The sequence below is a fragment of the Manacus vitellinus genome, unplaced genomic scaffold (assembly GCF_001715985.3).
Source record: "Manacus vitellinus isolate BGI_N305 unplaced genomic scaffold, ASM171598v3 scaffold_4_pilon, whole genome shotgun sequence".
Lineage (NCBI taxonomy): Eukaryota > Metazoa > Chordata > Aves > Passeriformes > Pipridae > Manacus > Manacus vitellinus.
Genome location: NW_021940604.1, coordinates 31818595 through 31834673, shown reverse-complemented (window position 1 = coordinate 31834673; position 16079 = coordinate 31818595). Strand labels below are relative to the sequence as shown.

Sequence of the window (16079 nt, the reverse complement as noted above, 5' to 3'; positions counted from 1 at the left end):
AAATAAGCTCTTGAGAGTAGCAAGATCATCAATTCATTCCTTTTCCCTCTTCTTTCGGGAAAAGATTGTTTGGTAAATTGTGGCCAATCACTTCAGTAATCAACTACAGATGTTTGACACTGCTGAAGGAGTCATGAATGATGATGTCTCGCCTGGTTCTCAGACATCAGTTCAATTCAGCCTGTGTGTGTGGACAAAGGTAAAGCAGCTATGTTGAAGATGTTTCAGCTATTGGGAACATTGCAGTAAAATTTCTGAGGTGCTGAAAAGTTGCCTGCAGATCTTAAAGGTGGATGAATTTGTATTTGGAGGGTCTACACGTTTTGATGTGATATGATCAGAGAAATAATTTTGGGGTGATTGCCTGCTGCAAGGCCTCTTTCTGGCAGAATTCCATAATGCTTTATCATGTTTCAAGTTAACAGTGTATTTGCTGAGGGAAAATGAGGTAGTTGGGCAAATAATAGCTTAGAACGAAACTGCATTCCCAGAGTGTAGGCGGTAAGCTTAGCTGCCTCAGCAATCAGCAATACTGTTCCCAAGTTTAATAAAATCACAGATAATGGCTACTTAGCTGCAGGTCAGAGCAGAGAGCTTGATTCCTTTCTAGTCCTTGACAGCAAGGCTGCTTTAACTCCAGCACCAAATTCCTCAGAAGCAAACTTAAAACTCATAATCTCTCCACTGGGGTCCTATCACAGAAAAAAAATACTAAGAACCCCCTACTATCTCCAAAATATTCTTTTTCAAAGAAACTGTCCTCATATTCTATTAAATCAAACAATTCTATTTTGAACAAAGTAGTCTTTATTATGAAACTTTCTAATAACTGCTCTTAAAACACTAAAAATAAAATAGTAGTAATTAATCTTTTTTAAATGGTAATTTAATGTGTTAAGAGCCCAAAAACGAAACTAGTCATTAGCTTATAGTAAAGACTGCCAGAAGCTTCATTACTGATTAATAATGGAGAACACAGTGTACTGAACAGTTTCCCCTAACCCCAGAAGCAACTAGGAACCGAATCGTAAAAACTTACAATACTAGTAAATTGATTAAGTAACATAATTTTCTGTACAGATATAATTACTGCATATAGTGTAGCTAAGTTTTCACAGTAATCTACATTGATCAAATCTCTAGTTTAAAAACAATGTGTCACGTATGTTATGAAGAACTCTTTTTCTGAAAACAGGTAAAACCCCCAGTAAAATACCCTTCCATCGGGTGACTATTATGTATGCTGGGACAATGGATTTATTTACTTCTAATACACAAAAAATTTCTATGATAAAGTTTTTGCTTTAATAGCTTCATTGTTAGTAAAAGAATACTAACAATATTTAAGGAAAAGATATTGAAGAAAAATTGCTAGTTAATTCCAGCTAATGTCAACACTTTATCTTGGTAATCAAGATTGTCACTTACAGAAACCTTTTTCATTTCATCAGATTTAGAGGAGATATTTACTTAATACAACCACTTAAGATATAAAGTGATGCTAAAGAAAACTACAAATCATTGAATTGCTCAGAGTTCTTTTAATGAAAGCAGAAGTGTATGACAGTAACTACTATTAATACCACTACTAACATAGCTTAAATGGGAAAAGAAATGGGAAAAGAAAACAAACATTTATGGCGAAACTTCTACAATACCTTGAACAGACACTAGAATTAAACAACAATTTATAACAGTTTTATTTAGAAACAAAATGAAATTATTAAAAGCAACTACCCTCTATTAAATAGATTTCTTCAATATAATCTTAAAGAATAATCCCCTGGAAATAAAATAAGCCACTACCACAACAGAATTTGAACTAAGCTAAAGGAAACAGCCATCATTTTTTTAAGCCACTGAACTTACTGAAACTCACTAAATATTACCCTAGAACAAGAGTGATCACAAACACAAAGCAAAACTTTAAAGTTCTATCATGAACTCTGTTCAAAGTAGCAACATACAAAGTCCTGCAATACCTATGAACTGGAACATTATTAGAAAGTTCCAGGCACATCCCTCTAGCCAGTAAAACACTGTTTATTCCCCATTTCTTCTATCTATCTGCTACCAAATGCAAGGTTCAAAAGCTTGAGGAGTGAATGCTTCACATTTCTTTTGTATAATGAAGTACAGAGATCAAACACCTAAAAAGCACAACCACATATACCACTGAAAGCAAGTTGAAGAGGAAAATCAGGTAATTTCAGTTAATCTTACCAGTTCAGCTATGTCTCAAAAACATTATAAATATTAATATATATTAATGAATTATTAATATGAGAATGAAAGACATAGAAAAATCATCCTAGAAGAGACGTTAGTATTTCAAACTCTTTTCCCAGAATTGCCATCTAGTCTTCATCATCAAAGACACCAGTGCAATTATCTCCCGCACAGTTCTGGAAAATCAAACTTGTTTGCTTTTGGGAAGGGATACTTTGATAAGGAGCTTCTCTTTTGCAGTTTTGTAAATGCACACAAATTGAAACATGAATTTATGAGTACTAGCATGGCAGTTTATATGTTTACTATGAATATTTCAAAGCCCTGGTAACATTCCTACTTGTGCAACTGAAAGTGCACTAAAATGCACTGGAAGTACTGCTGTCTAATAATGGTCCACTTTGAGTAATAAATCTATGCTGACAGACAAGTGTAGTGGTTTGAGGCATTCCCTAATGCACACTTTTAGCAAAAGTTTACCGTATCTTAATAGAATACATAATACCTGGGATGTTTGCAAATGAACATGAGTGGGTAATTTATATTACAAGAGAGATCAATCCATTACACAATGTGTAAAAGCATAGCTGACCCAAAAGGTTATAAAGACTCTGCCTTATATATATTCCAAGACAATATGTGGTTCAGCAGTCTTTTAACTGGTGGAATCATTGGCAAATGTGTATTAAAGACCTGAAGAGCCACTGGAGGAAGAATGAAAGAAATGCTTTGAAGACCTGAAGAACTGTTGGGGGGAGAATGAAAGAAACTTGTGTCAACAGTTATGAAAGACCACTGTATATCTTCAGACTACATAAACTCCTTTTCCAAGCACCAACTCTTAATGTGAATTAATACTCCCTTTCTTTTTGGTGCTGAAGATCTCTACGACATTGTGATCCCATCACTCGACACCAGTTCCTCCTGCTGCCATACAGACAACATTCTAGAATCTCAAGCAATCAGACAGGAGCCTCAATTTCAAAAGCTTTTGTTTTTGTCAACTATATGCCATTTCCCAGTTGAAATTAATAATACAAACAACAAGACAAGTTTACAACTTCAGCATTGCCTTTAGCATCAGAAGCAAATCAAAGCAACAGTGTGCAAACATACATTCACTCATATATATGCCTATAGCTCCAAAAATAAAAGTTATGTTTTATAGAATACAGCTCACAGAATTATCTTATTCAAACTTGGTTTATTCAAACATATCACTGTAAACTACAGTAATTAATTACCTACTCAAATTAAATGTATGCCAGATATTTATCAAGCATTGTACCATATATAAGGCAAGAACTGAAAATGTTATTGTGTCATATCTTCAATACTGTGCTATCCCCTACCCTAAAAAAGGCATCAACAGAAATACAGAAGGGTATGTAGAACAATAAAAAAGGGGTACTGATTGGAGATACAGAATGGTTGGATACAGAGAGCAATTAAATAGATTAAGTTTCTGTAGTTTGAAAGATGCAAGATTGGGGTAATGTGGAGGAGAAGATAAAAGTCAAACTTTTCACCAGTTCTCTTGTCATAAGGCCTAGGTTAAACCCAAAAGAATTACTGGGCAACAGATTTAAAATAAAATATCTTGTGATAGTATGGCTTTGTATGTTGAAAATTTAGTGGAAAGTCCCGTAGGCACACTCAGGGAGGGAAGTCCAGCTGAGTCTACTGAGCAACAGGATGCAGATATAACTTCCAGCACAGAAGACCTTGCATGCAAATTGCAGGAAACTGTGAGCAGAAGGGCCTCTCCCTGGCTGCAAGTGATAGGAGGGGCACCACTGCTCACTGCAGGCAGCTGAAAAGGAGTGTAGTATTTACCTCTTTTCTCTCACACCCACCCAGTAAACTTAAACTCTTCCCAGACATAGGGAAAACCTCCCATTTTGCTGCTTATTATTCTTAGAAGTGGATGGAGCAGGCAGAAATGGGCCTCATTTGGAACAGGAGAACAGTTAGAGAACTTTCAGAAGCACTATTCTGAAGTTATCACCAAAAATATACAATCGTATTTCTGATGAAACTTCTGGCAATATGTTTCATAAAAGAAACATTTAAATTGTTTGATTATTAGCCAAACTGAATAATACACATGTAGGAACTGAGAAGATGAAAGAAAGGGAAATGGGAAGATGAAAAGCATGCATTTGTTATTTTAAAGTCATTTTAATACAGTACCAAGGTTTAAGCTATAAAAAGTACTTGTTAGGTATGGTTGGGAGTACTGTTGTTTAGTAACATAATTAGGGATGGTAAAGGAACACATCTGAGTTTCAGAAATTAAGTTTCATTTTGATGTAAAACAAAACCAAGGCTTTTAAAATTCTGAGGGGTACAAGCATATGCACACGATGGAGGGAACAATGCAGCCAAGAATGCAGAATATGTAGTAATTACAGGTATCATCTGAGAGATGGGAACATTTCCGCATTCTAAAATAGATACATTTCCACATCTCAGTGTAGTGACTGACATGCTAATGCCTCCCTCTCTTTGTTCTAATAAAATACCCAGGAAACTCATCAGAATCAGTCCATATATTCTTGCAAAACATTTTTGTTTGCAACTGACATCACAATAATTAATTAGCAACTGGCAATTAGAAACACGAAACCATTATAGTACCACTGAAGGAAAAGAAACAGTAAGTCACAAAAGACATATGATTTTCCAGCAATTGTATGAGTCTTTCATAATAAATCTAATAACACTGGGAAAACAATCTGTGCTTTTTACTGTAGTGTCTTCCCTGTCAAGGATCACTTAAAGAATTACAGGGCTCCAAAAGTGGCTTTGTTTTGAAATCTCTCTGACAAGACAACCTTCTGATAATTAAACCAGAGTCAAAATTAATCAAAAGATGATAGGAAAAACTAAACTTCTTTGACAAGTGCACAGATTAAACTAAAACCAAACCCAGAATATGGTAAACATAACCAAAGTAGCACTATTTCTCATTATTTTTCCTGAAGCCATATTGATAACTTGAAGCCTGAAGTTGTCTAAATCATACAGAAGTGAAATAACTGAAATAGCCACCTCCCCCCCAGCTTATTAATCATACCTTAATTTGTGCAAAAGGTCTGTCAAAGTTTCCAACATAAAGAAGACCAACATTCTGGGTGAGTAGCCTAAAAAAATGAAAAAAATCTTTTAAGATATCACTTTACATCCATAAGTTTTTTTCTGCATCTCTAGTAGTTGTTACCAAACCCTAGCAGGGTAACAAGCTTCATCACGACAGCAAGAGCTACCTTTGCAAATCTGATTACACAACCTTTTTTGAACTACTACAGAAAAGGAAAGATGTGAATTAAAGATGGATGCACATGAGTAATTTATGTTTACAATGCAAGTAGCTCTTCAATAAAATCATTTCACAGGCTTCTTTGTGATGGATGTCACTCAGTAATGTGGAAGAATGGTAGGTATATGCTTCTTCTATTTATTAGAGACCATTAGAGACAAAGAGACAGCAAGAGAAAAGACTTAAGTAAACACACAGTCAGAGAGCAGGCCCAAGAGCTAAAACAAATTAGGACATGTAAAAGTATGCACAGTAAGACAAAAATGACATCACTACAAGTAGAGAAATAACATAGAATCTCTGCAATATTGTCTAATGGCTTGCTAAATAAGAAGAGCCCCAGATACAGCTTGTGCCTGCTGTTCTCTTCAACTCTATAAAGTCATTGTGCACACCACTAAGATCCACTTATCCCACTAAGTGGGATAAGTTGACTCAACTGACTGTTGATACTTCTGGAAAAGAGTTTGATTTCTGCAGATACTGTGCAAGTCAATGCCATCAGTACACAAACTCCAAATTCCAGAGGAGCATCAGGGCACTGCTGTTACAAACGAGTTGACAAGAACATCACTGGTCAGTAAAAAGGGCAGGAGAGCACTGTGCTGTTCCAACTGGACAATCCTCCAGACACAGTCAAAACATTCACATAGATAAAATAAGTAAGAAGAGGTGGTGAACTATCATCTTCAAAAAACCCTTCTGTAATTAGATATGGTATACAAAAATTTCCAGGACACTTACAGAAATACCCAAAGGAAGGAAAGAAGAGTAAGGATCAGACCAGATCAGCCACAGTACAGACAGGCAAGTGGCTTTCTCCCTTTGCCCATTAGTGTGCCAGATGAAACTGGGAGGACTTGTACTGTTTTGCAATGGTTCTGCAGTATACAGAAGTCAGGATAAGCACATCAAACTTATTTTCAGTCAAATAAGTCAAATTTATTCAGAACTCATGTGTCTAGAATTGGAATATCCAGCATACTGATCAAACCTTCTCCTAGGACTATAACACAAAATAAGAAAATATTAAAGGGTTTTCTAAATGGAAAGAAACATGTGGGAAGCAATTAGTGAAAAAGGTTTAAAGAGACTCTCTAAAAAGGATTCAGGGTATGTCACCATATTTCAGAGAGAGGCATCTTAAAGTAAAAAAGCATTCTTAAAAAGAACTGCACATAATTATTATAAGACAGAAAATAAAAACAAAAAAATCCACTAGCTGTATTTCTAGTAAGGGACCTTAAGAAGAGAAAACATACAGTGTGATTACTCCCACATGATTATTTTTCACATTTCCTTTACTGGATAAAAACATAGGACCATTAAAAATCTAAGTCTTTGGATGGCTTTAGTTAGAAGTAATGAACATCCAGGGAACCTTAAGACTGGTCTTTCCAGGAGACTATACTGTTGTCTATACTGTTTAACTTGCTATCACTGATGTACACTCCAAACGAACTGCAAAAATTGGCTTCCTTAATCAGACTGACACTGACACAGTACAAGTTGATTACTATTTATTCACCTTTCACTGCCTTTTCACGTGCTATTTACATGGCACTTCAAAAAAGCAATGTTAATTCAATGCAGTGTAAGCAAAATTTTTAGGGCATAGAGTTATTTGTAGCTCTCCCTTGCTTAAATAAAAGGCTGCATTCTGTGTTTCTCTAGTTTACACATTCCTCTTGAGTTATGAAATTCGAAATTACATCACCAACATGCAAAAGCACTCAGTTTTCATATAAGAACTCAACACAGTTGAAACGAGCATCCCAATATGATCGTAATTTAATGTCCTGAAACACTCTGGTTTTCTGCCCCTAAATGGTCTGAGCAATTAAAAAATTCTAAATCTCATCACTAGTATAAACTCTTTTACTCAGGGTCTTTCTTATGGGCATAATCTCTGTATTTCAGAGACTGAGGTCACACAGAAGAGTCTGGACAGGTAAGCAGGCTGTGACAAGAGTCACTTCTGAGGCTCAGGATAAGCAAAGCTACTGCAAGAGTGTATTTTGAGCAGTTCATACACAAACCAGTTGTGAGTTTCCCTCTAGGCTACCTGGATCCTAGTGCTGCTGTGCAGATTATGGAAGGAGGTTTCCAGAAAGGAGCATGCACAGAAAAAGAAACAGGGTGGAGCCAGGAGCCGCTACCTCTCACAGGAGCAAATCACTGCAGATTAGCTGAACGCAGTAACTTGCTCCTGTGCGAAGCAGCAGCTCCTGCGCTTGCTCTGTTGCAAGAGCGGCGGCACATTGTGCAGGAACACAGACTGAAACTTGCAGCTCTAGCCAACAGCAGAGGCCAGATAGGCTGGCAAAGCAGGGAATATTGCAAGAAAAACACAGTGTGTGCAGCAGAATGGCTGAAAAGAGGTAAGGTAATTGGCATTGGAAAGGTGAACCGTGCCAAAGGAAAACGATGAGCAATGAACAGGCAAATAGGCCTGAGGTGTCTGGTTTCTCAGGAGGAACACTGCCCTGCAACACGCAGTGGTAGGCACCCAGAGCTTCCAACAGCACTGCTTTAAGTTATTCACTACCCCTGTGAAACAGAGCCTCTAACTCCTTCCTTAAATTTCAACAAGAATGCTCACAAAATCCCAGAACTGATGACAATTTATCATATAATAACTTGCAGTATTTTGGGACACAGGGATTACTTCCACTTTACAGTCAGAAGCAGCAAATAGCAGCTACAATGGTGCTGGGAAATGATCTAAGAACTTTATCCTTCATGTGCTGTGGGCAGATTTGCAGTCTTCACAGAGGTTGCTGGTGAAAAGACTTCAATCTGGAGAAGAAGTGTCTCAAGAGTGGAATAGTTATGAAGCAAAATGGAGAGAAAAAAAATTCCTGACACTCAATGGGGCTACTGACCCTTGTGCACAGCTGCATTTTTACTGCTAAGTACACCTCACCATACACATTAGTGGCTGATTAAGGCAAAAAAATGGAACACACACCATTTCAAGTATAAACTGGAGTCAGGATAAAATTTTAGGAAAATCTGTGTGACCACACTCACATTCTAAACTCCCATATTTAAAATAGCTTTATAATAGGGATTAATATTAGTTATGGTCTGAATGTTTTTATGTTTCATTTAAAATATACCTTCTGTGTAATAAGCATATACAAATACTTCCACTGATATGCTCTGTATGTGCTTTTAACTGCCTCTAAAATCACTCTGGATGCATTTGCATTTCAGACAGAAATGACTGTTAGAAGTCATGAACACAAATGAACAACAGCCCTGAGAACAGAAGCAACACCTGTGTAAGTTCAATAATGGTATTTTCAAACTTTGGAAGTTCTTCATGGATAGCTTTCAAGATAAAGGTAACTTTCATACTTAGTTTAATAAATTTTGTATTCAATTATGCAAAGAAATTATCCCAGTATGTCATTATTGTACATGATGACACAAGCACAAATAAAGCACTATGACACAGTAGAAAGGACACCAAATTCATGTGATGCAGTTGATGTCCTCTTAAGAATATAATAAATATTCTGCATTTATCCTGTGGTCACTTAAACTGGGAGGAGAAACTGTGCACTGTGCTGCAATATCATAATCATAGAAAGAGAAGCAGTTTCTTAAGTAATTTCTTGAACTGTCACTTGAATTCCCCTACGGTGACATTCCAATTATATTTTACTTCTTGCTTATGATAATCATTCCCCATTGGTTTAAAATTCTAATCATGTATTTTCTAGGAATAGGAAAAGAAGAAAATCAGAAAAGCATAGAGAATTATAAAAAATTATGTTAGGGTCAAAAGAATTAACTTATATTCTATTTTTTTCAAGATCATTAATTATTTCATTAATTTAATTCACTGACTATTGTAACATAAGATAGTGAAAATAATACACTAACTATTATGAAATATAAAATTATATAAAAGGATCCAACAAGTTCTAGAAAAAGGCTAATAACAGGGCTTGTGAATTTAAACTGACATGCGTACATGGTCTGCAAACAACATGTATTTCATTTCATTCTAGAAGTACAAAGAGTCAAAGAACTTGACAGTTCACAGAAGCAGTAGCTTCACCCTGCACGCAGAATACTGACAGTGGCAACACAGGGGCTTCCCAGGCAAGACAGAAGAGCTGTCTCTCGCTTTCCACACTGCACTTATCAAACCACTTTTTCAGGCTATGAAAATACTCTAACAAAATTTCTTACTCATCAGTCAAGCAAGAAAACTTTTTTCATGGACAAATATAAGCTATTCTAGTATAATTATCATAGTAAAGAGTAAGCAAATAGATTGTATGTCTGATTTAGGACATTCTTCCTCAAATTAGAGCACAAACTGAAAAAAGTTACGAAGGAACTGGAAGAGATATTACGCACAGCTGGTTAAATAGTAAAGATGCAAAAAACCCTGGGTTTGAAGATGAGGTGAAAAAGGTTAGGAAACAATACATTAAAGTGCAAAAAAGACACCGTAAACAGTTTTAGAATGCTAAATTCATCTCTGCAACCCCACAGAAATGTAAGCAAACACCTTTCATTCGATGAATTCTGAATTTGCAGGTTAGTCCAAGTCAAGTTAATGGTGATGGCAATTAACATAAAAGTGCATTCCAAGTAATATTCACAAGGAAAAATGCAGTAGATAGCATAAACTACAGATTTGAATTTAACACCCTCTACCTTCCAACAATAGTACTCCAATAGTGTGTTCCATTAGTCATATTAATAAGCATGGTGCTTTCAAGCACATGCAACTCAGGCAAAAATACCAATGTTATGTGCTAATTGCCGTTCAAGCTCCTATGTGTGATACTTGAAAGGCTTCACTGAACTACCTCACTCCCTACAGTAAATCACTATCTGTCATTGACTATTGATAATGAGAATCTAGGAAGTAACTGATCCCTGAAAGACATAGTTCCACTGAATAATGTCACCACGGTTATACACCAAATCAAACAAAAATTACATTTAGAGGGCTTGAAACTGCAAACTGAAATGACCTCATAAATACAATAATGGTCTGCAAGCAATTCTAGACTGTCAAAAAGAACTGACCAATATTAAAGTTTACTTTCAGTTAGTAGGGTTGTGTTATTTTTTGAAAAAGTGTTTGGCTGTTATGTTGGTTTTTTGGGGGGAAGAGGGGGAGTAGGTACACAAACACTTTCCTAGAGACAGGGACATTTTTCAAGACACATTCTTGCACTCCATAAATAAAACCACAGACATTTCCAAAAAGCACTTCTTTTTGTTTGCTGCCTTTATGTCTAGTGCTGATAATATTTTAATGTTTGTCCAAAGCCTCTGTGGCTTTTTCTTACAGGCAAATTACTTAAAGCAGCATTTTGACTACATTTACATATAACCTATCCATAAAAAATAGAAAGGAAAAGTAAGTAGAAACAAAAAGTACCTATTAAATAATCATGCCCATTCCTCCACCAATGGAATATTATTCCCTGTAGTATAATGAGCAATTTGGCCAGGCTGGCCATAAATTATCTGGAAAATGAGGCTGCTTGACTTTTCCTTTGAGAGATTATTACATAGTTCAAGAGATTTCACTATTAGAATCTATTTCTAACAGTAAACATCAATTTTTCTTTCTGAATATCATCCCTTTCTCCTCACTGAAATATGGGACAGGAGTTAGGAACTATTCCCAATTTGCTGAAAGACCTGCCAGACACGGCCTGTGCTGTAACTCTGCCCAGATTTATCCATGTTTGACAAAGCAAGAGCACTTACACAGCTCTGGACTCACTGGAATGTTATAAATACACATTATAATCTAAGACCCCATAGGGTCCTTTCACCTTAGCCATCTTTTAAAATGTAACAGACACCAACGACATCAGCAAATTCAACTACCAGAATTAAGTGAAGAATTGACACCATAATGTGAAGCTTTGTATCTGCAGACTTCAATAAAATAAGAAGTCTCGTTACATGTATTTTGAAGTCAAAACAAAGACATTTTCAGTCTCTCAGGAGTTGCTTAAGAAAAACAGATTTCTAACTAATAAGATATTGAAGAAATACATGAGATAATGACAAAAAAAATCTCAAGCATATCCAAGTAGAAAACTGGTAAAAAATCATTTAGTAGATTCACTTGATCATGTGGAAATACAGGAAGCAAATAAGAAAGACAGGGAGATTGCTAAAAACCCAGTATCCACCCTAAAAATAAAGGCATCAAGGTAGGAACATGTGGGTTTTTTAGTTACCAAAATGAAATGTCTGAAGAAATAGAGGTACTGAAAGAAAAGCTCTGGGATATATTGATAATTAAGATGAAATAAAACATCAAACCCTGATGCAACGTATCCACGATTTCTGATGTTTCTTAATATGGAGGGTCTGAATTGCTATTAAAAAACAGATCAAGTCAATTTTTAACACCTAAATAGGGTAATTTCTGCAAACTTCTCAGAGTCCTACCCTTTAGCACAGCATTGTTCAGCATGCCTACCTTGGCCACGCATGGCAGTGCTACTTAGGAGGTTGCACATCCCCTGCACTCACACTGTGGTTGCATCTGCCTCTCTTTTGATCATTTTAATGAAAGAGTGCTTAAAAACTAATGGGGGACAGGAGGAGCACCACACTGACATAATCGATTCAGACTGCCAAAAGGCTTCTGTTACAGTCTTCTTCCACAGTAATTTATTAAAAAACACCATAAAACTAGGCAGTAAGTACTTTTATATGGAAGACACTACTTACTGTTATGGATTGAACCCTGATTAAGAGACTGGACAGGCAGAATAAATGGTCAGTTTTCATCTTGGCAAAGGCCAAGTGACTATTCAATTTATGTAAGAGTCTGTTTAATATATTTATGAGTAATCAGAAAAAGTCACGAACAGAGGAAGTCTGCTGATGAAGCAAGTTACGAAGCAATGGCTGGCAACTTTAGCTAGATTACAAAGTTTATCACTTTGAAAGGAAGCTGATATCGTATTTAGAAACATCCATACAACCTCAGCATTACTTTTGTCTGTGGTGAAAGATACATGCTCTTTTGTGTATGAATGAGGGAAAAGTACTTACTCCATTTAATTAAGGAATGTATCATAGTGTGTATGAACCTGGCAACTAGAACTCCATCATTTCCTAACGTTTAAAGGCTTTACTTCAAAGCTCACTGAACTTTCTTTCCACATGTAGTTTTGTCATTCCTTTGTCTTTAGTCTTTCTAATTAAAAAAAAAAAAAAAGCAAACCAAAACAACAACAAAAACCCCACAAAAATCCAACAACCAAACAAAGAAAAAAAAACACATACACGAAAAAAACCCAAACCCCCAAACTTCTGTCCTGCACAACTATTCTAAACCACCCAAGCAGAGCTGGAAATTTAAACATTCAGCAATTTTAACACAGGTTGTTACCACTGAAAAACCATGACAAAGAACTGGCAGGGAAGCTATGATGGGGTGATCTCATCTGGCTATAATTTCCCCCACTCTGGCCTTCATTTGTCAGCACAGATGCTCCAACAGTCTTCTGGTTTTCCCAGTGCCCTGCATGCCGCACCACTGGTGGCAAGACCTCATAGGTACCCCGAGTAAATCAGTTGGTACCAGTATCCTTTTGACAATGCAGGGCAAACCAGATTGATCAGGTGATCTGTATTTAATTTCTTGTAACAAAAGAACAAGGAGTTATTGAATTATGCCAATTGAGTGAGAACTCAAATCTGATAAATACTTAATCGCTAAACACTAGACTGGAGCTCACTGATGCCACCCTGGTGTGCAAGAGAAACAGGGATTGAACATGCATGTGCATAATAAAAATACCTAGAAACTAAAAATTCCCCTTAAAATAAAAGAGTAGAGAATATAAAATTCACTTGTCTACATGGATCAGAGATATAATCAGTATGAAAATTCCCATCTTCTTAATAAAGATCCTCCATGGGAAGGCATCATGAAAGAGCACCCTTAGCCATATGTATGCACACTGCCAGACCACTCCAAACAATTTCTTTTTCTTCCTGTTTCCCCCCAGCACTTTAATCATTTATTCAAAATAAATACTTTATTAATTAATCATGCACAACCAGAGAAATTATTGAATTATAGTCTACAAACCATTTAGGTATGGGTTCACGGGGGACTATGCAGATCACAATCCCAAGGTGAAGCCTGTAATGAACAACGAATTGTTTGTCTGGAATTAGGATATGCACCCAGCTGCCACTCTATCCAGACACAAGTGCCACCAGCAGAATGCATGAACAGCCATCTGCTACAAACAAACCTACCACCCAAAATAAGGTAGGAAGGCTGTCAGAGATGTCAAGAACTCTACTGAATGCTTCACTCTCACTACTGAAACCTGTACAGACGGTGCAAGACTTAGCTTCTCTGTTCATTATAAGATTAAATCCTTCAGCATATTCATTACACAAACTTGTAAATGAAATTTCTTTTACAGAAATCCTTCAGTAGTAATAGACACAAAAGTAGTATTCTGCTTCTAAAGTATTAAGAAATGCAGCTGAAGTACTTTCCTGGGTGTGACAAAAGAAAGGACTATCACCTTGTAATGCCAACTACCAACACTGTAACACCAATTATTGCATCTGTAATCTGGAAGCCATTTGCAGGAAAGTTGTCCTGTCTTTCTGGTGTATCTGCTTAAAAAAAAAAAAAATCTGTATCCTTACCCATAAGGCTCCTTTCTCTATAAGGGAAATCACTGCTTTGCTATCAGGGTGCTCTGCCTCACTTCAGAACTGCCACATCTCCTCCAGTAACCCCTTTCTCTATTTCTCTGTCTTTCCTTTATCTCTGACTCTAATGCTCAGCTGCCCTTTGGTTTTGTTTAGTACAGACTTTTTAAGCTGGCTATCTCACTCCAACAAATTCCTCCCTTCTCCCTTCTTTTTTCTCTGAACTTTATCAACATTTATTCAGATTCCCAAATTTAGAGGGGAAGTATCCTTTTGTCAGAGCCACCAGGAGGGGAGTAGGAATGCACTGCAATGATAGCAGCTTGGACAAGGCTAAGAAACGGAAGGCAGACAAGATTAGGAACAAAGAAAACCCCTCTGTGATGCCTCTGCTCCACACAGAGCATTTGCTTCACAGCAACAGCTCCCAAGTTGACAACTACTGTTCCAGTTTCTCCTGAGCAGCTGTGATCTCCACACCAACATAAACCTGAGGCAGTGACTAAAAAACACACAGGGCATTAGCCAGGCTCCATCTTCCCGGGCAGACACTTGGAGTACAGTCACATCCAAGTTCACTAACACCCCAAGAAGCCCCAAGCAGCCAGACCCACTTCCCTGTTGAGGGTTGAGGAAGAGGACCAGGAAGCATCACCTCACCTAAGGAGCTGCTTCTACAAAATTTTTCATCCAATATAACCATATTGCAAGCTCCTCATATGCTAATAGGTATTCTTCTTTTCCAATGTCAGCTTTTTAGATTTTATTTAAAATTATTAATCTATTTTGTCACACACTCTAAAAGGTCTAAAAGCTGAAGCCTGCATGATGAACAACTTGCAAAAATGTATCTTTTCTAAAAACTGTGGGAAAAAAATGATTGAATTGTTCATAAAAATTGCTGTATTATTATTACCGAAACAGAGCATCTTTTAATTTACTGTCCTGAATGATGAATTTTTATTATGTAGGGCACAAGTGAAAGAGCAATTATGATTAAATGCAAACTGGATAGGACAAAAATCTAGTTACTTCTAGACCCTGGCTGATAACTACTACTGATTTAACTGGTATCAAGACCTGCTCTGTCTCTTCTTTCACCTCTTTCTGAGAAGATTTATGTAACATAAATAATTAAGTTATTAATTAACAAATGTACAGTAAAGCAGGGTTTTTTCCATCTTGCAATATGCCTTCAAGACATCATTTTTTACTGCAAGCAATTTTGCATGTTTTCTTGGACTATAATTTACACTTGCCAGAAAAAGCCTGCTTAAAAAAAACGAGTGCAACATGGTTCAGCATATTTTGATTTTCCAAGTAGAAAATCCTCATGGAGGTTTTATAAGCTACCTGCATGGATAATAAGCCTTTTAAAGTAAGCTAACTGCAATTAATTACAGGTATTACACAAAAAAAATTTACCTTGTGCATTAAAAAAAAAAACCTGTGAAGCTAATTCAAGTCTTATTTAAGGTAGGACAAAGTCTCTAAGAAAAAGCAGTATGTTTCCTTAGACTAAGTGATACGACTAGGAAAAACAAGGACTGGAGCATGCAAGTTAATCTCAAGTATGAAGAAAGACTTTGATGTTTCAAAATTTGGCTGTATTTTTAATATCTATATGATAAGTACAACAAAATAACATAAGCTATTGCCTGTTCCTATAATACCCAGTCTTAGCTACATCTTCAGACCATCAAAGAGAAAAACTTATCAATCAGCACACAGGAATGCAATTTCAGCTATTTCATGGAAATTCTATGCATTTTAACCAGGACTTTAATCACTTTGGAGTAGTGACTGATAGCAAATAAAAAATAATCACCTTTACTGGGAA

At 36.4% G+C, this 16079-nt stretch overlaps 1 protein-coding gene across 1 annotated transcript in view; it reads right to left on the bottom strand.

The window, feature by feature from the left end:
* The window catches only part of RNGTT (RNA guanylyltransferase and 5'-phosphatase), a 174664-nt gene that overhangs the window by 31276 nt on the left and 127309 nt on the right, over positions 1–16079 (bottom strand). The window contains exon 13 of the mRNA XM_029962821.1: positions 5309–5375. Coding sequence (XP_029818681.1) covers positions 5309–5375 — 67 coding nt within the window. The remainder of the gene's footprint in view (positions 1–5308; positions 5376–16079) is intronic.